Genomic DNA, 24,164 nt, shown 5'->3' with positions numbered 1-24,164 from the left:
CAGCTCTCAGCATAAAGGAAAGCCCAGTAATAAAGTGAATGGGACAGTCAAATCCCTCTATTATGTACCCTCTGCTCTTTAATCTGAGCACCACTTAAGTAAATTTGAGGTACGAGAAATGCACTTGACCTGTTTTTTCGCTGGTCAGATTGTATTCAGTTTAAATTAGGTTTATAAAATAACTAAAGGCACTATATGAACCAGTTCCCCACTAGTGGACAATTCAAAATAAAAGCAGTAAAAGTGAACTGAAACAAAGAAAATGTAGATAAAAAGTACTTTCTTTATTTGGAAGGATGATTTCTGACCCTTCCAACATGGTTCACATTATATCCAAATACAACACACATTGTGTAGCATTCACAAAACATACACTTTTTTCTTCTTTTTTTACAGGTTATGTACATTTTTTTAACATTTTTTTTTACAGTAAGCTTATCTTGGTCAACATGGACAACAACCATTCATAATCACGTGATTCATTGTATCCATGCATATAGTCTGGGATTTTCACACTACAATGTCATATATGTCACATTAGAATTGTGTATAACATACATTTGCAGAATACTGTATATATTGATGGTATGGAGTATAAAAACTTAAAAAAAGATTTAGGATGTGCTAGTATGTTAGCTGGTATTTATTTAACAGAGAGTGTACCTCATGTCTGACATCCATAAATTCTCCCTTGTGCTTCACTATTTTTCCTGGAATGTGCCGAGTTCGGACACAAACAAACACAAAGAGAACATCTTGGGAAAAAGAGACATTCAGATGTATTACCATCAAGCTGCCAAGATATTGCAATTTCGCATTATTACGATATGTTGGGTTTTTTTTCAAAGAAACAGACAGTAACGTGAAGTAACACAGGCACTTAATGATCGAAACCTGTCACTTGACATGCCTACAGTACACACGGTATGACAAGTGAAACACTCAGGTTTGCTCTGAAACACGGTGACCACCTTAAAATCAGTTACAATTCAGGGGACAAATAGACATCGGTTGCTACTGCACATTGAGGACTCATCACTTTCTGCAGCTGAGAAAGGTGGAGGGGAAGAAGGCTCCTTCGCCGTCGCTTCCTGGCGAGCCCCATGGACTGTCTTCTCCACAGCTCATGTCCTCACAAGAGTCCTCGCTGCGAGAGAAGAGGAGACCGTTAGTAGTGTCGTTAAATACAAAATCCACACTCATATGATCATGAACTATTCTACTACTGTTGTAGGATCAATCTGGATTCAAATCCAGAACTGAATCTTTTTCAAATTCCTCATTGAATCTCATTAGATTTCAACATTTGTAAATATATTAAGGCTACATATCAATATTGACTTTGAATTCACAGCATACAGCGGAACTGATTCCTCTGGTCACCACAACAGTATATGTTATTTTCTGGTCTTTTATGGACTAATAGATTGATCAAAAGAATAATTTCATAGTTGAATCAATAAAAATAGTAATTGTTCGTTGCAGCCCTTGTTCAGAATATTAATTTAAGCTTAAAATATAATCTGTGGTCTCCAGTACACATTTAACCATAAAAAGAGCCAGTTCAATTTTAAAATGGAACTTCTTTATAAATGGATGTTAGCAGCTGCATTTTCTGAGTCATACATTTGAGGACTCCAGTAGACTTAAAAGTTAGTTCATTGGCAGTCAAGAATGAAAGCACAGTATATTCAATCAGACGAAATGCAGCGTGAAGAAAACTGAAAAACTGTTCTATTAACCTCTCACTCTCGTCCCAGCTCCCCTCGGGGATAGTTGGCAGGCCAGGTACACTGAAGTGATTGGCCTGGAGATTCTGAGCTGTTCTCCTGGACACGATCCAAACAAGCTTTTTGTTGTCTGGTTTGTTACATTCGCTTGAGCAGTATTCAGTCATGCACTTGGCCACAAGTTCCTTCCAGTGGAGGAGCTCGCTGTCGCTGATCTGTGAAGAAGACAAACAGGAAACATCTGAGGGGCTGCAGACAGAAATAGTCTTCAAATAAAGTGTCATCAACAAATCACGTTGTCAGGCAGTGACACCATCATGCCAAAATGTACAATTTCTATTTATAACACAAAGTGAAGAACAGCAAGAAATGCTGTAATTGGAGGAAGTGGGAAACAAAACTTCACCATACTAGCCAATGAGCAACTTAATCAGAATCAGAATCAGAAATACTTTAAAAATCCCAGGGGGAAATGATTTAAATACATACATAACACTCAATATGCCATTCTAGTCTTAAGACAGAGTACGGTGCTAAAATGATGAAGTCTCTCAGACTCTGACAGCAGCACGTGATAAAGTCCAGAGAAACAAAGAAAAATCTTAACATCACACTAAAACCTAATGGAAGCATTATATCAGAGCTGCAACGATTAGGCGATAGAAAATTTATTGGCTAAAATTTTAATTATCAATTCATTGTTTGTTGCAAAGTTAACAAAAAATGTATCTCTTCGAGCTTTTCTCCTCACTTTTTAGTCTTCTAAGACAGTAAACTGTATAACCTTTAAGTTTTGGAGCATTGGTCAGACAAAACTATTTAACATTTGAACACATTACAGTGTGGTCTAATTTTTCACTATAAGCAGACATTTTATAGAGCAAACAATACTGATTAATTGAGAATCAGTTGTTGCAGCAGTTGTCCTTTTTATACCTTAACATGTCTTTGGAATTGCTGGACAATCTTCAACATGGTGGTGGACTGGAGGGCGTCAAACTCCTGAGCAATGAGGGACAGTGCCAGCACTGATGGCTGTGAAGGAGACAAACAGCTGGTTAGTAAATCCTGGGAGTCATAGTGAATGCTGCTATACTGTGAAATTGTCGCCTGAGTACAATTCTTACTTTTGCTTTAGAGAAAACAAGCCGGCAAAAGCAGGCTTTTAGCTGGGCTTCCAGTCTCCCAATGCTTGGGATCTCCTCCCTTAAAATATAGAGGGAATCCTAATGTGATCCGCCAGTACAAACCTCATAAAGCAGAATCTATTGACCAACTCCATGCAAACTGGAGCAATGCACCAGTAACAATAATAAAAGTAAGCAAAAGAAAATGAAATGTGTACCTTCCCGCAGAAAGGGATGTGAAGGCTGAGTAGTAGAGGTGTAGAAAGGTTAAGGCTGTCACTGCTTCAGGCTCCACACTGAGCTTCTCCGAGACGATCTTCTCCATGCGACAGAGGTCTGACACAGTGAACTTGCTTTGGCTGATGCGAATTAGTTCATGGGTGGGTGAGACATTGCTCTCTTTCTCAACCATTTTGGCAGCAATGTGAAGACAGCACACTCCAATACAGGGCAAATGTTTGGGCTGCACCTATCACAGTGACACAATACACATAAGTGTGAGTCAATATCTCATGATCCAAGGTCAAACAAGGTCATTGTGGTCGTGCTTTCGTCTGACTGGTGATATTAAAAGGTGGGGTCAATCATAAGACTGTTGTGTCTCATTCACAGGTTGTCAGAGAGCAATGCTTTGGGTTGCTTAAGAGTCTGTATTTGACAACCTGGGAATAAGACTCATCAACTATCTCTCTTCAGAATGACTGACCCCGCCTTTAACTATGTATAGTTGTAGACTGGGCTTAATAAAAACAATGTTCAGATTCATATTGTAACTTGAAACAACATATTACACTTGCTTTGTTAAATTCCTACCTTCATAATGGTCAGGAATCTGTCAAGCAAATTGACAGCTTGAACAAAAGTTTGGGTGCTGTAGCCAAAGAAACTGGTCAGGCCCCACAGTTCCTCCACTCTGGTGTCTCTGCATTTTGCAGACACTCCGCTGTGATTCTGAAAATACACCACTAAATGTTACAAAGACATCACTGGAAATTACATCTATTTTGAGCAAACCCATATGTCTACACAGACAGCCAACTATGTAGAATTAGGTCAGTAGGTTACCTCTGTGGAGGCCGACTCCATAAGCTTCAGGCCAGTCTCTCTGGGAAGAAAGTTGTACTCTTTTGCACAACATGACTTCAACTCTTTCAAGAGCAAGCTGTCAATGGCTTGAAGATCCCTCATCCTGAAAAACAACATATTTCAAAGGTTCTGCATTGCAATCCAAGAGAAAACTGTATGAGACAGGGGAAGAGGAAAGCCTCTGCACAGGGTGAGGGTGAGTGGACATATATCTGAATGTCTCCTAGACCACACCCACTGGGTGTCAGGTATCACTGGAAGAGTACCCCCACCGCCAAAACCCTAAACCTAAATCCTGCTCTTATTTGATTATAAAACTGTTAAAATAATAATAATAATAATAATATAAACTGCTTAATTGAAACCATGTGTAAAACAAATATGCTAAAGCAATAACTGGCTAGCGCTAAAGCCAGTTTTGACATAAGTCTGGGCTAATACATGTAACTTAAATGTCTACTGAACAGAAACTAGGTCACATAATCCATCCCAGCAGAAACACGATCACACATTTAGAACAGGTTGAATTAATGAGCATAGACTGTTAACTTTATTCGGATGTTCAAATATAAAGTTAAGCTAAAAAACAAACAAACAACAACACCCATAAATGCCTCACAGCTAAAAGCATCACAAACACAAACAACGTTAATGTTAGCTCACGTAACTCAGCTAGCTTGCTGGCGTAAATCAACAAACCGTCGTCCTACCTTGTCCGGAAGCCGCCGACGTGCAGGATAAAAACAGCGCTGCAACTTAATCACACTTCTCAGTTCTTCATGTTTGCGTTTTGATTATGGGTGATGGGCGGCAAGTGTTAAAAACAAGATCCTTGATCCCTGCTGAACAGAGAGGGTCCGCCCTGAATAAACAAACAACCCCTGATCTGCACGTAAACGACAATGACCATCATGCACCGCTGAAAATGCCTCTACGTCATACTGAACTGTAGGAAAAAGCGGATGTTGACGGATTATTTCAAAGTGTCGGCGCTAACGTTACTTTTCCTATCGTTTCATTGTCAGCTTTAGTTAACCAAACATCCGACTAACTTAGCCAGACAGACAATGTTAACTAAGTGAACTATTAGCGCTAAAAAACGACAAATTATTGATTTCAGAACGCTAGCTACGGATGCTGTTTCCATGGTGATGAAACGTTAGTTTACGTTTAACGACAACTTCCTAGCTAGCTAGTTGCTTAACCTAGCTAAGATACTTGACTTTACTGTTTAATAGTTAACGTTACATCGACAGCTTGACTACTTATGTGAACAGAGATGTCTTTGGGGTCTCCGTCCTCTGATCCTCAGAGTATTGAGTTTTTACCCAACCATACAGAACTAAAGTTACCAGCAGCAGCAGCAGGGACAACTGGTAAGTTACAGGTAACATAAGTTAACTAATGTTAATGTAGGGGTACTAACTTACCTAAAGGACAGTTTTGTGAACATCTTTTGCGGTTCAACTTTCTTTACAGAGACCCAGGATGCCTGTCTTCGGCTGAGATTTAACAGCCTGACACTGGAGGAGTTGAGGTACTGTAGGCGAGCTAGCACGCCTTCTGATTTCATGCAATGCCAAAATGCCGAACTTAACTAACCAAAAATGTCCACATTAACAGAAAAAAATAATTTTCTTGGATAACCTGTTAACTATTTTTTATGTTTTTACAGTGAGGAGCTTGACAGGCGCACCAAGGAAACCCAGAGGCTTCAGGAGGAGGTGGAAAATGCAACCAAACTAACCTTGGAGAGGCTTGGCTGCAAATATGGTATCCACAGCCCACCTGGACAAAGCTGCCACAGCCACAGGCTTAATGTCTGTGAGTACAAACATCATCATCTAAAATGTTGTTTTTGTTGCAGTAGCCAGGCAGATGAATAACTATATAACTATGTGTTAAGTAAGGGCTTATTTGTTTTACTTTTCACAACACCCACATTGTGACTTAAAACCATCCACAGTTGTAAAGCTGAAAGTTGAATCGCAGAAAAAGTTGTTATCTAAATAACAGATATGTAAGGGAAAAACACAAAATATCTTAATATTTCAAGATAAGCAGAAGCACAGCCTATGTAACTGTTTCACCAACCCTTAACTTTGATAACATACACAGTATGTTTATAATGTCCTTTGCTCTTTTGGCAGATGACTCACCCAGGGATTCCACCAGTGTTTTAACTCACCAGCAGGTAGGGACTCAACCCCTGCTTTGTGATCTGAATAGTTTAAACCAAGGGTTGGCCAAAAGAGATGCCAGCGCTCCTGGAGGGGAGGTGTTGGAAAATGCAATCGGTGACTGTCTGCAACAGCTGTCTGACTTGCAGCTCAACAAGGTTCATACTTTTATTTCAAATATGAATCTTATCAGTTTGATGCTGTCTGAATGACTGAATTGGTAATGCTTTCTCTATGTAATTTGTTATGTTACCCTCTCAAACACAGATGCATGATCAGCCCAAACAAGAGACATTCACTTTTGACGAAGCCATCACGAACATGCAGAGTGAGTTGCATAAAGTCCAGATGGAGAAGGACACCCTGTCTGACCTCAGGTGAACACACTGATACAATTTCACTTCTACAAAGAAAGTGTTTAAAATCACTTTGACACACAGATCTTTTTATTTGTAGATTGAAGGATTCGAGGAAACACGTTGGTCAGATGGAAAAGATGCTGTGCATGTTGGAGGAGCTCCAAAACATCAAAAGGGCTGGGGACCAGAAGCTGCAGGAGACAGAGGATGAGGCGTTGGCGCTTAACAGGAAAGTAGAGACACTGGAACGAAATGTAAAGGAGATTTACTCTTCACTGATATCGAATGAGAAACAATGCAGAGACAATGCCATCACCAGCCCTAATGGTGCCACTGGTTCAAGACAGCTATCCCCGGCTGCTAAGTTAACTGAGGATTTAAACGAAGAGACAGAGAAGATACAGGAGAGACTTTTTTTGGTAAGTACTATATATCAGTTACAGATCATAGTCAGTGTACTTCAGTCCTAGACTTATACCTTTCATCCTATCATGTCTGATTTTATCTGTTTTATGGCAGTCAAAGGAACATCTGGGGAGCGAAGAATGCAGCGGAGTAAATAAGGAAAAAGAAAGGTATTTAATATAGTGCTGCAACGATTAATTGACTAATTATTTAGTCAGTAATAAATCAGCAACTTTTTTCATAATAGATTCATTGTTTTGTTGTCATTTCTTGAGGTTTTTGGTTGGTTCGCATAAAACAAGAAATTTTATGACTTCACCTTGGACTTAACTGTAAATTATACATTGTATTTTTCAATATTTTTGACGTTTTACTGACTAACAATTTGTCAAGTAATTGAGAAAATAATCATCAAATGAATCAACAGTGGAAATAAGAGTTAATTTCGTACGTTTTAAAGTTTTTGCATATTAAAATCATAAGAAGTGTTCCTATTATTAAAATTTTTATATTTTGTTTCTATTCTTATAATACGGTCGTATGCATAGTTTGGTTTAGCAAAATTTATGTCACATCTGGATCAAGTAGTAGCAAAATTCATTGCTTAGAATAGGACATGCAGGTGTACATAGGCTGTCATGGGGTTTCACCTGTTAACCATCAGTCATGGAGTATTTCCTAACCAGTAAGTCTTCTTAGTGTTACAAGCAACAGACCACAAGAGCAAGTGTTCTCACGACCAAATTAAGTTATTGTAGGCCTGCACAATATGCACATTGCAGAAACAATATGCACATCGCAGATGTGTGACAAAACAGCATTATAATGAAGTACTGTAGTTCTAAAGAGATGTTCTGGCCTACAGATCTTGTTCTCCAGTTTTAAGAAAATATGTGTGTTTGGTACAGACCCCCAAAAATGTCACACCGTCATAATTTTAATTATTTAGTTAGTGAAAAAATGTGTGATGCATAAAGAGAATTCCCACATAATCACAAATCATATTGCAATCACAGTGTTTTGTTTTTGTTCTATCCTAGAATGGAAGAACTGATTGTAAGTCTTGGCCAGGAGATGGCGCTGTTGACTGACAAACTGAGCTCATCAAAAAACAACAGTGTCAGCTTAAGTGTCAAGTTGGAGTTGCTAAAGTAAGTATTGTTCCCAAATCATTTAGTGCCTGTTTTTTTCTAAGAGCATTTCCAGTCAAAGGCCTCTTACTTAAATGATCAGACAATGTTTCTGAATAAATGTGTGTGTGCTAAAAAATATGTTTAATTTCTGTGCCCAGGAAACTTGCAGAGCGACAGACATCGCTGCACCAGTGTCAGGTCAGGGAACTTGAGTCAACCCTCTCTGGACATAAAGAAAAGGTAAGGAAGAATGTACAGTAATACTCTGAGTATAATATATTATAATGTAAGCAATAATAATAGTTATAATAATTATAATAATAATAAAGATTTGAAGAATAATAATGTGAATGTATCCACTTCATTAGATGTTAAGAGAGTGTCAAAGTGGCTTAGAGATTAGACAAACACATCAGCCAACATGTTAACTTCTCCAAGATCGTGCCGGTTTTAAATTCCAAACACCATTATCAGTGTAATGAATGTGGACAAGACCAGAACATGCAGGTACTGCCTATGCCAGGATGAAAACTAAAATATTTTTAATGTGACTTGTGACATTAGGTTTGTCGTCTGGAGCAGCAGCTCGTTGAGGCTCAGTCCCAGCTGGTGGCCGCCCACATAGAGAGGGAGCGATCTTTACAACAGGCAGATGAGCTTCAGTCCCAGCTTGGCCAACTTCAGGTGCTGCAGCAAACCATGAATGTGAAACCAGCATCTTTACATAAAAAAAACACTGTTTAAGGTGGAAACTGAAGTGTAAAGTTGACATTAAATGATGTAATTTGAATGGAACTTGATGATGGAGCGACTTAAAGAGGTGGAGGTGTGTAATCTGCTGGTGAAACAGCTTGAGACACTGGTGGAAAGAGGATTGAAAGGCTCAAATAGAGGTTCTGGTTAGGGGATGGGTTTTGCTTGTTTTCTTAACTGAGGCTATACTGCCTGTCCTAATAAGGTCCACTATACATTTAAGATAAGATAAGATGTTCCTTTATTGATAACCCATAGGGGAAATTCAAATTGACACAGCCGCACAAAGGAATGTTGTACAAACAGTAAAGAAAATAGAATAAAATACAACAAAACTAAAATAAAATATGAACCTATATACAATAGAATATAAAAAGTCTGTGTATATATACATGTGCACTTTTTTCTCAGTAGAAATGTGAAAATGGGCAAGAAACGTAAATGACAGATGCTCTGTCTCTTAACAAATTACATTTTGCCCCTTTGGTCCTTAGGGTCTAATTTAATGCCAACAGTAGAAGGCCAGGGTCTAGGGGCAGGTTCTAGATGTGGTAATGTTAAGGTCTGGTCCATCCTTGCTCTGATGCTATATGTATATGTATACACCAATGAAGCAGTGTATGTGTACTATAATTAGACAATAGGGATAATATCTTTGAAAAATCCACTAGTTAACTAGTGAGTTGGTTTGTGCAGTTATAGGCAGCGGTCGACCGATATGGGTTTTTCACTGGCTGCTGCCAATATTTAGAATGCAAGTGACAAGGCTGCCTGTAGATCTGTCTGAAGACATTTTTTGTCTATCTGCCTTGTGCCAATGATCTCAAAATGCCAGATAATCGGCTGTCACTAGTTACAGGCCATCAATGAATGAAGCCCCATATTGCCCATTCAAGTGCAGTTACTGATGCTGCATAAACTAGTGCACAAGTTGTCCATTTGGCAGGCTATATCCCCAGCCCTAATGTGTACCTTGACATTAGGATTGGGCAATGTTCAAACTTCCTTCTCTTTTCATAATGACCAAAATATAGTTCTTTGTTGGCACTGTAGGAAAATGGGGTCAGCACATTTAAAAAAAAGACACAGAAACCTTTTGGAGCTTTAGCTACCCATTGATCTCTCAATCCAAAGTACATTTTGTTCTTGTTCTAAAGTCCAAGTTCATTCGCTCCTGTTCATTTTGGTGGCATTTTACCACTTGACTGACTTCACTGTCTCCTGAACGTGTAGGACAGGTGTAACTGTTCAGAAAACACAGAGATCATTGAGATCATATTTCTTCACACTGTCAAAAGATTATTATTTTTTTGTCCCTTTAAACACAGTCAACCCACTGTGCCTCCTGCTTTATCCTCTAGAGGTGCGGTAAGCAGCAGCAGTGTGAGCTCCAGGAGGAGGTAAAGGCCCTGAGAGGACAGCTGGAGGCAGCCAGGGAGCAGCTTCGCAGAGGTGGGGAGGAGAAAACCTGCTTGCAGGCCCTGCTGGAGCAAAGGGTCCAGGAGGGGAGGAAATCCCAGGAACTCCTGGAGGAGAAAACCAAAGAACACCAGCTCAGGCAGCAAGAAGCTCAGCAGGTAATAAACGATGGAAAGCATGTGTGGATTTGTGTGTATGTGGGCTTTTAAAACATCAACCATTTAGATTATATATAAACCATGAGGACAACTGCCTGTTCTTTTTAATGGCTCATTGGAATTAACTGATTTTTCCAGGCTCTTGCCAGGTTGGAAGAGGCTCAGAGTCGGTACCAGACCCTGCAGGCAGACAGAGAGACACTGAGGCTGAAGCTGGATGACCGAGAGAAGATGATAGATATTCTGAGGCTGCAGATGGAGAGCGGCATCCAGATGACTGTGCAGCACAGCCACACCATTGACAACCTTCACCAGGAGAGCAGCCTCCTTAGCAACCAGTTAAACCAGCACAAGCTGGAGGTTCAGCAGCTCAGGGTAAAGGGCATGGCAGAAAATTGAACTGACATATGATTAGATCACTGAAGTAAACTTGTATCATCCCTATCCTCACACTCTTTCTCTCTCTTCCTTCATTTTGTGCCATATGCTGATTAGGCTGAGTTAGACCAGCACAAGACGGACCTGGCTGCTGCAGAGCATGAGAAGCAGCGGCTGCAGGCCTCTGTTGCTGAGCTACGTCAGTGCGTCCAGGAGGAAACTCTGGAGAAGCAGCAACTCACCACCCAGCTGGAGCTCCACCATGTGCAGTTACTCACCTTCACTAGTGAGTTGAGCTGTACTGAATATGAATCACCACACACACAACCAATATCCGTCATATAAACAACACTATGGTTATGAAAACAAACTTATATCTTGCTCACTATAATAATGACTGAATGGATAAGTCATTTTATTTTGGTGTCTGGTTGTTTACATGACCTCAAAGGATTAATCATCTAGCAAATTCAACCTCATATAAATTTAAGCCGGATGCATATAGTGTTCCAGGAGATGTCCAACAATTAAATAAATATATGCAAACAGCCTCACATAAATACACATTTAAACATCATATACTAATATAAACAAACATAACCCAAGTAAAGATTTATGCAACAGCTCATACCAATTCTTCTGTCTATCATATTTTCCTCCTACTCCATGCTTTGGAAATATATACAGAAAGTGCAAACCATTGTCCAAAGCTCGATCCTCAATTCTAATCAAATCTGAATCTGGAACTTGAAATCGCGATGAAGGACAGCAGAGAATAAAATGAGTTATGAATTAGTTTTCCACCACAATGTTCGTGGGTTGTCCACATGGATCAAAAAATCTCATGTGTTTATTAATTTGCACATAATGTAGTATTTCATGTGGACGTTTACCATACTATAAGAAGAAAAATAACCATAGTGACCTGTAGGACTTTTTAAATCTCCAAACAGCAAACTAAACCGCTTTCATTCACCAGGAATTACACAGAGCTGTTTCTAGAAAGAGTTCAGCTCCCACAGTTTCTTTGCCAAATCAAATGATCTCCTTGTCCTGCTGTGTTAAAAAACAAAGAACCATTTTTGGTATGTTTTTACTGTCAACCAAGCCCTTCTATTGTTGCGTGTGTTTGCTTATGTGTTAAAGTGTGCTTCTCTCTGCGGATGTAACGCATGTGTTTGTGCGGGCACAATTTCAGAGGAGCACAAGCAGCTGCAACAGCTCCACCGCTGTAAGAACGAGGAGAACGAGGGTGTGGTGCTGAGGCTTCAGAGTCAGCTAAGGGACGCCCATGATGAGTTGGACCAGGTCAGGAGAACCCTGAAGACCTTGGAAGGAGCTGATGGACACGGTCAGATAATTTAAACTGAGGCTTAATTAGAAGATCTCATGTACAAAGAAACATCTGAGAAAATTCCTCTGATTTACATCAAATGTGTGATCAAGTAGACAGATACCAGTGATTTACTTTGGATCGTAATGAAATCTGGAATGCCGTCAACTCTTGCACAAAAGGCAATTAGGATAGTTCAGTTAAATTGTGAATATTAGATATCCTCCTCTGCTGCATTCCAGTCTGAGATATATCATCTGAGAAATATGAACATACAGTATCTATGATAGGTGCAAAGCCTGTCCAAGATTAAAGCTCTGTGATTTATGTTCTTTATATATTATGTGCATGATGTTCTTTCTCGCTTAATTACCTCCCTGCCCTCTGTCTGTCTATCTGTCTGGCTTTGGGTTGGTTTGTCTCTACCTCAGGCCTCCGAGTTGCCATGGATATGCAGGAGAAGATTACAGCCCGGAGAGAGCAGATTGACTCCCTGCAGGGCAAAATCCAACATTTAGAGGAGACTATGGAGAAGCTGTACCAGGTGAAAAACTTAGTGTACCAGTGTTTATCTGGATCAGTCAACTGAAATTTAGATCTTTTGATCCGTTGATGTAAAACCGTTTTGTGTTACATAAACTTTTATAACTTTTTGAAATATTAATGTGATTTTATTTTTCCTTCATTTTTTGTTTGAACATTGGCTGCACGTATCAGTAAGCCAAAATAAATAGGATGTAATGGACTTAACACAAGAAACTGGTGCTGTTTTTTTCTGACTGCCTTACCTCGTGGACATCATATGGTCCAAATCAGTAAGAAAAATATAACCTGCTAACTTTGTAAGACTCTCATTAATGACCATTGAAAATCTTCCAGTTATAAATTGGGCACTGACTCAGGTAAAAATAAAACAGTGACCAGTGACCACTCAACAGTTACTTCATTTTAGGGTTTTTTTCTTGGTCTTGGACAAGACAAGGATTGAGACCACTTTGCTCAATCCCACCAAATGATAGATTCAAATGAATTTCATCCACACCATTTGTTCCATTTTCTTTGTGGACTCTTCCTATCCCTTTCAGGAGAAGCGCTACCAAAGCCTGGAGCACCAGCGTCAGCTCCAAGAACTCAACTTCGTCAGAGAGGAGAAGAGACAACTTGGCAATGAGCTGGAGGCCCTTCGCTCCAAAGATAAACAGTTAAGGGATCGCATCGACCAGCTGGAGGCAATCCTTCACAAGGTGCTGCTCATTTACACTTTATTCTTGTCAATATGTAACCACCAAATGATACCTGGCATTGAGAGTCAAGTCAAGACAGTACACACTGAAATATTTTAAAGTACATGGTTTGGTTTCATGGTGGCGTCGAGATTAAAGTGTTGTCTACGAACCGTAACGTCCCGGGTTTGTGTCCAGTTAGCGGGTTGTTACATTTCCTTCCCCCGTTTAACCATTTACTCTCATCTCTTTACTGCCCGCTGTCTAATAACAGCATAAAATGCCCAAAATATGATTAATTATTATTATTATTATTATTATTATTATTAATCATACAGTTAGGAAAGTTTGGCTCATGATCAACAACCGTCTTAAATCATCTCTTTATCTCTCCCACTGGAACTCAACCAAAATTTAAGTTTATATACAGTATTCGGGTCAAAAAAAGAAACTTATCTCTCTTGTTCTGTCTGTTTGTGTTCATCATTGTGTTATTGCTTCATATGCTCTGTATCCTCCCAAAGATGACAGAGAGCTTCGCAGACTGTCAAGATTTCATCCAGCTGCAGGAGCAGGAGTTTTTCCGTCTGAAACTCCATCATGCCCTGGACTTGAAGGTAGAGCTGACTACATAGAGTCTTTTGATAAGAGGGAATAAGACTTAACCACCCTATACACAGTATGCCTATATGTGTGAAAATATACCCATATTTAGTTTCAATGCTTTATGCTAAGCTCCTTAGCTGTTTTCTCTTCATGCCTAATAATGTCTCAATCTAGCCAGAATTCCACTTCAACAAATCTTACAACCATTTTTATCTTCTCTGGAGGAGCTCCAAGGTCAAAATTTGCACACGGCTCTGAATATACCTCCATCTGACCTGGACTCCCCGTCCCCATGTGCACTCACTGCTCCACCCTCCTCCCAGCAAGCCTCCAACACCCAGATCACGGTACTGTCAGGAACTCCCTATATCTCGCCTATCTCCTACGGTTCCAGCCCATCAAGTGCATGTGTGAATCATTGTTTATTTGGCTGCACAGACACAAACTCAGCACATCTGCTAGGCCTTTAAATCGAAAACATACACGTCATTACATTCCTGTAGCAAGGAGAGAAACCTGACGGTAAATCATTTTAACACAGCGGTGAAATACTGTTTGGTTCTTTTCTCAATTTTATAGTGCTACTACAGTTCTGTGTTTTTTTACTCACTTAAGCATGAACTTGTCACAGAAATAGATTTTGTGAGATTGTCTCATATTCTCAGAGGCAAGCTAGTCAGATCAGCTACTCATAATATTGACATCACCACAGAAGTGCATTGACATTGTCTTTCTCCCTTCTCTCTTCCTGTGGCCTGCTGAAGTCAAAGAGGCATCGGGAGAGCTCCGCCCGGGAGCTCAGGTCTCTCGTCAAAGAGCTGCGAGGGGTGATATCGGAGAACCACAGACCACACACAGATAACGGCGCTCCCGGCAGCAGCTCTCACAGAAGGAGGTCTGCGCCGGAGAGAGTGCACAGAACCACATTGTACGTCTGGCTCCGTTCCCACACACTGCAAGGATTAGCTTCATTCTTAGGCTAGCTTAGGTCACATCTGAAAATCATGTGATGCTACTAAATGGGCAGGAAGTCAGTTTCACTTTAATATACCATAAAAAGAGTAGACAAGCTGTTGTGACCTTGTATAGGTTAAGAAATTCCTTAGTACCTTAAGTTATCTGTTATGGTCTATAACACAACAGATATGACTGAATATGTTCTTGTGTAATGTCTCACTGTGTATTTTAATATAACCCTGCCAACTTCAGCAGTACTGACAAGACCGAAGAAGAAAAAGCTGGCTCCAGATTTAGAAGAAAAACCTGTGGCAGGTAGGGAGCGAGCCCAAACCTTAGTGTTTTGTTTTGTTTGAGCATGACTTGCCTTGAGGCTAAGAGATGGTCACACCATCCACCCACGTGACCTATTACCCCTCATGCAACATGCAAGGCGCTGCAAAGTGCTACACGCCCTGTAATGTGTGTGTGTTTGTGCATACACTGTTTACAGCAAGCCACATTTCCTGAAGACGGCTGAGCTGAACGGGAAAATAATCAACAACAAATCCTCCAGTGAGAGTGAGTTTTCAGAACAACTTCGTCATTGTCATGCAATCCAACAAAAGTTTGTTGTTACTCCTTTCATAAATGCAGTGTTTATCTGCCGTACAACATCAAAGCTCCAACGATTACTAAACCAACAGAAAAACAATCAACTATTTTAATAATTGATTAGTTGTTCAAGCCTTCTCTAAGCAAAACTAGCAAATATTCTCCGGTTCCAGCTTTTCTTTTTTAAATGTGAGGATTTTTAACCTTTCTCTTTTGTTATGTCATTGGAATTGTTTTGTTTGAGTTTTTTCTGCAATTTTTTTCACTATTTTCTGACATTTTATAGACCTACCAATTATATGAGAAAATGATCAGCAGATTATTCAAAAATGAAAATAACCATAAGTCGTAGCGTTACATAAAATAGACCAATTAATTACAAACAAATATTTTTTTTTGCCAATATCAATGTTGAATTATCTTAACACATACGTTATGACTTTTCTAGGCTGTTTTATATTGAGTCCAAAGACTGCAGCGAGGAACATTTCCTCCCCACAGCTAATGTCCCTGGGCCGCAGGTCACCCGTCCACTCTCTCCTGACCTCTGACCCAAACAGCCAACAGTGACTGACACAACACAACAGACCCGAGGCTGGCTCCTCTCTTCAGTAAGTTGTTAATATTGTACGTCATAAACATACAGTTTATTATTTCAGCAGATATGATGGTATGATAACAGATTGTGTTTTAATAAACTAAGCAGTTACATTATTTTTTCTTTTTTTTTTTAGAATAAAACACTAAGAGAATACACATTAATTAGATCTTAATTACTGTGAGGAGAGGGATAAGCTGAATAACAATGACACAAAAGTCAAATATTTACTGCTGATCAATAACAAATGATAAGACAGATAGATGTTTTCTCACATTGATTAACTGTAGCACACAAGTCTGAAGATATAATGAGGCAACTGAAATCCATTTCACCAATAGAAGTTCCCTGCTACACGTGTCCTTCAGCAGCTCACAGGCATCAAAGTTTTCATAAACATTTTAAATACAGTTTTCTCAGAATTCATTGTTGTTGTTTTTTGTCTTTCAGACAGCTCCCCAGATGAACTTGTCAAGGATGGTTTTATAATCAGGTGCATTTTTGTAATTTATTTTATAAATAAAGTTTTTTTCTTTAAATGGATGTGTTTGAGTTGTCATGTCATACCAGGAATCATGCCAAAAAAAAAAACAACAATATTTAGATTTTGTATATGTATCATATTTGTATATATGGTAGTACACACAGTATAGACAAGTATGATACAAATAGGAAGGAATAGCTGACAATAGACAATTTTCACAGCAGTCATTTTGACATGAAATAGTAGGGTAAACACAGGTGTTGCCAGTGATACAAATTAATGTTCCTTTCCATTCAGCTCAATTAGAGTCAGCGTGCTGCTGTTGTGTATGTTGGCTCAGTGGAAAGGCTGTGCGACACTAAATGGAACTCAACCATAATCAGTATCATTGGTAAAACCTGTGCTACACTACTATTTCATGTCAAAATGGCTGCTGTGAAAAAGGCCTATAATGCAGTCTTTATATTAGCTGGCCAAGTTAATTTTAGGCACCCATTAAACATAAAACCTCTGCCCCCCTCTGCGTACACACAGTGCTTAATTATCCGTGTTCCCTTATACTGCATTACGAAACAGACCCAAACCTCTGCTGAAGCTCGTTTTTTCCTCTTCAGTAAGGAGATTATTCAGAAACTGCAGTGAGACATATTTTAGATGCACTTCTCCTTTTTCTTGTCTTTTTACAGTGCAGTTTCAAGAGCATTTCCTCTATACAAATGCTGTGAACCCAGACGCTGAGCCTTTAAAACCCCTGCTCTAAATGTATAGTTTTGCCTTTTACCCTTGGCATTAGAAAGTCTATTGTGGATTACATAACTCCTGGCAGCTAAAGTTACATACATCTGTTTCAACTCCTCATGTTGTCAACAAACCAACTGCTTCATATGCTGCAAAGGGGACATGAATTGTCTTGAGATGATACTGTAGTCCTGATGTCATCAACATTGTTTGGGATATCAAAGTCCAGCTCCTTGTTCTTGGATTTTTCTACCCAGCAGCCATCAAAGATTATATTGTACTATTTGTGGGCTTACGATTTGGTGAACTTTAGTCTTTTTGTACCTTATTTGTCTCAGAGGCTTTTGAAACCTAACCGTCCTGTCTATTTATGGCTATGACAGGGTTTCATTCTTGTGTCACTGATGGTGTTCTCCACTCGAAGGGAGGAAGTTGGTGAGGAACGAGTCTTGAGGGCCAATGTCAAAACTGCCAGGTATGGCAGATTCAGTAATAGTGGTCTCTTCGTCCTGCAAGAGTCAAACATAATTCTTATGTATCATCATTTTAACATGACATTGGTTGTTGAGGAAGGTCTGACAAACTGTAACATTCATGTTATCTTTTCAGCTTCTTTAATGTCTAAAACTTGCTCACTTGCTCTTACCGGAGAGGCAAACCATTTGCTGAAAAGTTTGGCAGCTTCTTTCATGTCCTTATGGGCACTCAGTTGATTTACTTTGATCGTCTGGCCCTTCTTGATACCATTTGCATTCATTTGTAGTATGTAAGGATTCCTGGGAGTTGGAGTTTGATCATTGGGGCTTGTAAAAAGAAGAATTGTGTATTAAGTTGCTTATTTTCCATAATCAGGTATAAATATTGTTGCAAAGTAATGTAGATTATATTTATACTACCAATCAAACTGCCAGTATACTTGCATTTTATTGTGTTTTTCTCTGTCCACTTCTTCCTTACTTGGCTCTTTACAGTTTTCCTCATCTTCCTCCTCCACATGGTCTACTGTAGGCGTAGAAAGTGCAGAGGCACTGTTTACGCACATGTCTGGGTCCAAAACCGATACCACCTTATCAAATAACTGGAGAGAAATTAAAGAGACTCTGTAAATGTGTTGATAAACATATTAAACTGCTTCATTCAGACTTAATTCATTCATCTGCCTGCCCTTATTGTTTAATACTGGTCCTCATTGTTGTTACTACAGCTTGGCAGTCCAGACTGCTGTCATCTCCACTTACCTCTGGTGTGATGTGATCCTTATAGAATGGATACATAGCTAGAGGATGCTGCTTGAGTTTTTCCTCTACAGAAGACACATATTCTCTGCGAATCTGCTTTTGGATCATCTGCTTTGAGAAGCATGCATGCTCTTTAGAGATGCACTTTCTAGGTTTTTGACTGGAGTTGGGATTTGGAGTGCCACGGAGAATGACCGGTGAGACACCTCTGTTGGCCCCGAACAAGACTGACGAGCAATCACTGAAGTCATCGAGGCTCGTGTTTACTAAAATCTTGTTTGCGGTTTTTAGATCCTTGGTCTGCAACCTCTCCTTGTACCTGAGGATTAACAAATGAAGATAGAGTTCAGAAGTTCATGAAACAATATAGATACCAGTAAAGATAATGGTGGTTAAGGATACTTTATAAATAAGCTGCAGTAGCAACTATGTATCCTGTAGAAATATAGCCGTGCCTCAAGGCACAAAACAGTGTAATAAGGTCACTGTATTGTTGCTACTGAGCACCACAGTTATGTTCTCTAGGAATTATGTCACACACTGTATCAACAATTATTACAAGCAGACATATAATAACATAATGTAATGTAAATGGCCAACAGAGAGCAGCTGAGACTCATTATCCTTTCATTTTGAGGAGGTCACCAGATATATCTGACTGAAAAAGGAGCTGTTTCTCCTTTTGAAAGGTTGAAGTAGGAGAACTGGTTTTTACTTCACGTACCATAAGCAGCACTGCACTTTTTCATATTTGAGCAGAATGTGCGTCTCTGTTTCAACCACTTGCACGTTGCTCTCCGAGTCTTTTTATATCCTCCTTTATGTTTTGCCAGTTGGACACTCAGCCTGTACTTAGTGAAGATCAGTCGCTGTGTTGCATCTCTGACAAAAAGGAGATGATAAGACAATTTATATTCTCTATCGAGGGCCTGATAATAATTCAGGATACTTTCATGTTGTTTCACAACTGGGTTTATTCTGTTGGGATCTGATACTGTGCATGATGTTCTCTTTGTGTTTGGATTTGATGAGCCTATAAAAACATTTCCCCACTTGAACACTCTTATCCATCTTTCTAAACTTGGACAGCTTTCATAAGCGAAGCCTACTGTAGTTCATTGTGATATCATATTTTGCAGCATCACAGTCTGAACTCAGGCCAAGTGTTGCTGTTTCTTCCTGAGAGAAACTGAAGTAGTCTTCTGCTCTTTTACCTGATTCCACCTGATTAAGTTACAATCTCTAATGAAATACTGGTTCTCTGCTGGAAGTTGAACTTTGTAAGCTTTGCAAAGGGAGGATTAGTTGCTGCAGGTGTACTGTACTGACCACAAACCATATCCAAGTTTTGTTAAGTTGGGGAGAAGATTTTGTTTTTTACTTTTTGTTGCTGATCACTAATATAGATTTTTTCACAGAATGTGTGGGATGCATATGTTTTGTACAACCACTGTCAATTGTACAAGATCCTAAAATCATCATGAGTTGGGCAAAATGACGACATACAGAGATTTTGCTGTACTGTTTACATCAAGGTCTCTATCCCTTTCAGATCTTTAGGCGTGTTTGGCCAGTGTTTCTCAAACTTTCACCTGACAGAATATTAGGCTCTTCGAGTACGACCATGCGACCCATGTTAAAATATAGCAGAGTAGGCTGACCTTCAGCTATGGACAGTTCAGGCAGGTTTATTCCTAATAAAAACATTATTTTTGGTTGACTGTTGTTGAGACCTGAACAGAACCAATTCAAGAACTAGAGCCAATTTGGTGGAAAGGGGCACTCCTGGTCCACGCTTCTCTTCGGAGTAATTCACATTTGGAGCCTTGACTGAAGTGATTTTTGAACCATTCCTTCCTTTGCTTACTATCTTGCCATCACAATTAAGCTTGTAACTAATCGTGGATGTATGCATGTGTTATGTGCATTAACTACAAAGCAGGTTGATACTGAAAGAAAATATTACATGAAAGGCAAACCTTATTTTGAATTACAGGACTGTTTAATGGTATGATTGAATTTTTAAATTATTTTTGCATGAATGTGATGAAAAGTAGCCTAATTTGTAAGGCAAAAACAAACAATCATATGGTTATTATTTTTATCAGTTGGTCTAGAAATTTTAGAAACAGAATTAGAATTAGTTGGAAATTTAGTACAACAAAACAGATGATACTGTGATATAAATTTACCGAGTATTTTATCCAATCCTATTTCAGTCATCTTCATTTTTGTTGATAGTGCTTCTGGTTTGACGGCACTTTCTTTTGTGTTCTTTTGGAGTTCAACATACTGACAGTGTATTTCAGTTGTTGTAGTCTCTTTGACACTGCCTCTCTGCCTAGCAGCAAGCTGATAATAGGGGGAGGTGTCCAGTTGCATCCCCTCTTCTCAACAGAGAAATGCATCAGTCTATACCATGTAGTGTGGGTCTAAATGAAGCAGCTCAGTGACCATTTTCATTCAGTCTCTGTATGCCTTTAGTTAATGTTTGTCTTATCTATTTCTGCCTCTCCCTTCTCCCTTTTACTACTCCTCTGAATTATCTGAAGTATTTCTCACCTCCCCTCATTTCCCTCTATTTCTCTGTCCTCAGGCTGGTTCAGTTAAGGGGAGCAAACAGACAGAGTAGCTCTAAAGGTGGAGGAGGTACTTGTGCTCTCCTTGAATGTTTATGTTCATTTCTACCTCCACTCAACTGCATTTCAGAGGGAAACTGTGTACTTCTTACTCCGCCATCTCCACATCTGTAGTTGGTGACTGAATAAGACTCTTCTTATTCTTATAAGATCTTAAAAATAAAATGTATATATTCAGTTTATATAATATGATGCAATGTTATAAATGAAACCCAAAAAGTACACCAAGTAGGTTAAAATTCGGTCAAATTAATGTTTACGTTAAGCCGTTGTTACACCAGTGGAAAAAGTAATCATATCTAATAAGGTAACATACCCACTTTCAAGATTTAAAAGTACAAAATTATTAGCAGCAAAATGTAATTAAAGTAGCAAAAGTAAAAGTATTCATTGAGCAAAATGGCCCCTTCCAGATTGATAATTATTTATAGGCTATATTATTGGAATATTATTAGTGATGCATTAACACATAAGCAGCATTTGACTAAATTTAACTTCTTTATACAGTTTTGTATTTTATTTTTCATTAATGCATTATATTTTATAAACTTGTCATGTTTTATATGTAAAATATTAATTTTAAAGTAACTAATGGCTATAGTTGTCTGATAAATGTGGAGTAAAAATTGCAATATTTCTTTCTGAGATGTGGAATAAAAACATAAAGTTGCATAAAATTGAGTAGGTACATTAGAAGCATCTCGAAGTGCATGAGTTAATGTACATAGTCACTTTCCACTAATAACAGACTCTGAAAGGGGACTTTCTGCAGAATACTTAAAGTATGTTAAATTATGGTAAATGGTAAATTATCTACCTTCACTAAGTTACAAACCATAAAAAACTCGACTGCTAATGAAGAAATACTCCATTATGTTAAGCCCCCAAAATAAAGAGGTTAAATCTCACTCACCAAGGAAAAATGGGCCGTGTGTTTTTAGTCTCCATCCCTTGTAATCAGTATTTTTTAATCAATTGTAGAAAGCAAAAGTCTGGCTCCTGATCTTTCCCAAGTATGCTAGTTTGTTACTTGGTAACTATGGCAACAGTGGAGGATCGGGTTGAGCTTCAAGAGAAACGAGAAGACAATAAACAATCATTTTACAGTAAATGAATTGCTCAAGCACTATCTTTACAGCTTGTATTGGCAGGCACTAACACATCTTGTTAAGGGATATTCATTACCCTAAAAATAGGTGCTTCAATTCTAATCATTGTTATTCTTCTACTATGCCGGGTATGTGTGGACCTTATATAGCGTAGCCCAATACAGCCAAGACACACAGTTGACAGTATGAGTGGAGCTATTCAGGGGTAAAAATAGTATTTAGATACTTGACTAAAGGTGACTGAAAATTCTCCACTTCAGGTAAAAGCCCTGCATTCAACATTTTACTTAAATACAAGTATTATAAATACACTGATAAAGTTTATTGTATTTAATTAGTACATGTGTTACAGTCCAATCTGGTATGCATAGTGTTAAATTATTTAGTTACAGCTTTTGTGTTGTTTGAGTGACATTTACTATTATATATAAATAAAGAAACAGACAGTGTAGTTCTGTAGGCAAGCCTAGCTTTTATATCATCTTACAGAATGAGTGTACAAGCCAGGAGCACATTCATAAAAGCTTCGGCCATAAAAATGAGTCAGAATTCCTCTGCATGGATCCTGTGTATCTGAGCACTAGGGGGCTCTCCTTGTCAGAGGATTTTCAGTTTAGGTTATGCCGTCCTGATCCTGAGCCTATGCAACCATCAGACGTGATCACAGTTGTTAAGAACTTAATTTCAGCAGTATTTAAGTCATCTACTTAATTAATACCTCAATGTAAATATACTCCACAGATAAATGAATTAGTATTATCAGCCAAATGTACTCATGTGTTCTAAAGAAGAATCTAGCAGTCTCATTTTACCTGCTTTATTTACTTTTGTGTACTATTTCAGAGCATGCAATGTTATATCATGATTATATGTTTTGTTACATGCATTGCAAAATCTTAATTTGCAAACTGTAGCTGTCAAAGAAAAGTGTAAGTATAATTTTTTTTGTGCCAAGTACAATAAAATGGAAATGGATAAAAACTCTAATTATACTCGAGTAATGTGTTTAGTCCTATTCTACCGACCAAGGATAAACTACCTGCAAGTCTTTTTCTTAGTTTACCAGAACTGATATTTACTTCTCACAAGATTCTGGAAAATCATGACAACTTCTCTTGTATAGAAAGTGATTGTTGTTGACTGGATTTAATCACATGCCATTCCCTTCAGGGCTGATAAATTAGCTAATTAGCCCGAGTTCGGTCCCCGGACTCTCCTGCTGTTCATACACTAAGGAAAGCACTGCTGGGACAGAGGGACTACTGTTTCCCCTCTTTCAACGCTGATAAACCCTATTTATAGCAACAAACTAACTTAGTAAACAGTTTCAATGAAGTCAGTGAACTGTCTAATGCGCCATGTCAGTTTGTTTGCCAGCGACACAGCCAGCTTGAATGCAGCCATAAAACAGTGACATTTGAATACACATGTGAGATTTATACTCAGTATATATTCTCACTAATAATTTTTGCATAATTAGCCTACAAGATCCTGTTGTTGGAGGAGTATTTAAAGCAGCAGCACCTGTTGAGTTCTTACTGGATTAAAGACAGTGTTGAAAACAAGTACTAATAACTTTTAATAAGAGCAATATTTGTATGATTTTATATATGACTTCCGTTGCTCGTCTTTGTTGGTCACAAAGCAACCATTAAAATCCAGTAAAAGCTGTTCCTGTATTCCGATGCCAGCAACTTCAGCCTTCACTAAGATCTATGGAGCTTGTTTAGACTGTGAATGGATTTGTTTTTCACTCCAGTTGCCCTGAGCCTCTTCCTCTTGCCTATAGATTCCTCGTGCTGTCACAGGACTGCTCTGAGGCGCTGACAGGATGCAGCAGCAACACGGCTCTATGAATGGATAATGTAGTCATGACCATGTTGCACTGGTATAGCGCTATTTCTCTGAGGAATTTCC

General features: G+C 38.8%; 3 protein-coding genes across 7 annotated transcripts; 1 reads left to right on the top strand and 2 right to left on the bottom strand.

Annotated features, from left to right (window-relative positions):
• Positions 1 to 263: 263 nt before the first annotated feature.
• Positions 264 to 4,818, bottom strand: LOC127376173 (cyclin-G2). Its single transcript, XM_051422819.1, has 8 exons — positions 4,654 to 4,818; positions 3,923 to 4,046; positions 3,671 to 3,808; positions 3,076 to 3,326; positions 2,858 to 2,936; positions 2,667 to 2,765; positions 1,743 to 1,945; positions 264 to 1,147 (listed from the first exon to the last, which is right to left on the bottom strand). Exons 2-8 carry the CDS (start codon positions 4,043 to 4,045, stop codon positions 1,036 to 1,038), a joined length of 1,005 nt encoding a protein of 334 aa, XP_051278779.1. The 5' UTR covers position 4,046; positions 4,654 to 4,818; the 3' UTR covers positions 264 to 1,035.
• Positions 4,819 to 4,915: 97 nt separating this feature from the next.
• Positions 4,916 to 16,578, top strand: LOC127376172 (coiled-coil domain-containing protein 158-like). Of its 3 annotated transcripts, none has more exons than XM_051422818.1 (23): positions 4,916 to 5,319; positions 5,423 to 5,480; positions 5,619 to 5,767; positions 6,094 to 6,281; positions 6,391 to 6,500; positions 6,580 to 6,901; positions 7,002 to 7,057; positions 7,928 to 8,038; positions 8,179 to 8,260; positions 8,585 to 8,704; positions 10,135 to 10,350; positions 10,489 to 10,725; positions 10,846 to 11,014; positions 11,927 to 12,079; positions 12,493 to 12,605; positions 13,147 to 13,305; positions 13,809 to 13,901; positions 14,118 to 14,237; positions 14,655 to 14,818; positions 15,100 to 15,162; positions 15,341 to 15,408; positions 15,890 to 16,052; positions 16,490 to 16,578. In XM_051422818.1, exons 1-22 carry the CDS (start codon positions 5,223 to 5,225, stop codon positions 16,009 to 16,011), a joined length of 2,970 nt encoding a protein of 989 aa, XP_051278778.1. In that variant the 5' UTR covers positions 4,916 to 5,222; the 3' UTR covers positions 16,012 to 16,052; positions 16,490 to 16,578. The 3 variants fall into 3 exon arrangements, with proteins under 3 accessions (XP_051278778.1, XP_051278777.1, XP_051278776.1); XM_051422817.1 differs by having other exon boundaries at positions 14,115 to 14,237; positions 15,103 to 15,162; XM_051422816.1 differs by having other exon boundaries at positions 14,115 to 14,237.
• zgc:158260 (uncharacterized protein LOC571389 homolog) lies at positions 16,054 to 22,195 on the bottom strand. Of its 3 annotated transcripts, none has more exons than XM_051422822.1 (5): positions 22,052 to 22,195; positions 18,500 to 18,818; positions 18,158 to 18,339; positions 17,898 to 18,064; positions 16,054 to 17,770 (listed from the first exon to the last, which is right to left on the bottom strand). In XM_051422822.1, the coding sequence occupies exons 1-5, from the start codon at positions 22,084 to 22,086 to the stop codon at positions 17,748 to 17,750; spliced, it is 726 nt and encodes a 241-aa protein (XP_051278782.1). In that variant the 5' UTR covers positions 22,087 to 22,195; the 3' UTR covers positions 16,054 to 17,747. The 3 variants fall into 3 exon arrangements, with proteins under 3 accessions (XP_051278782.1, XP_051278780.1, XP_051278781.1); XM_051422820.1 differs by having other exon boundaries at positions 17,908 to 18,064; positions 22,052 to 22,188; XM_051422821.1 differs by having other exon boundaries at positions 17,908 to 18,064; positions 18,182 to 18,339; positions 22,052 to 22,187.
• Positions 22,196 to 24,164: the final 1,969 nt, after the last annotated feature.

Source organism: Dicentrarchus labrax, unplaced genomic scaffold (genome assembly GCF_905237075.1).
Source record: "Dicentrarchus labrax unplaced genomic scaffold, dlabrax2021, whole genome shotgun sequence".
NCBI lineage: Eukaryota > Metazoa > Chordata > Actinopteri > Moronidae > Dicentrarchus > Dicentrarchus labrax.
Note: the sequence above shows the minus strand (reverse complement) of the source record. Positions and strands in the feature narration are given on the sequence as shown.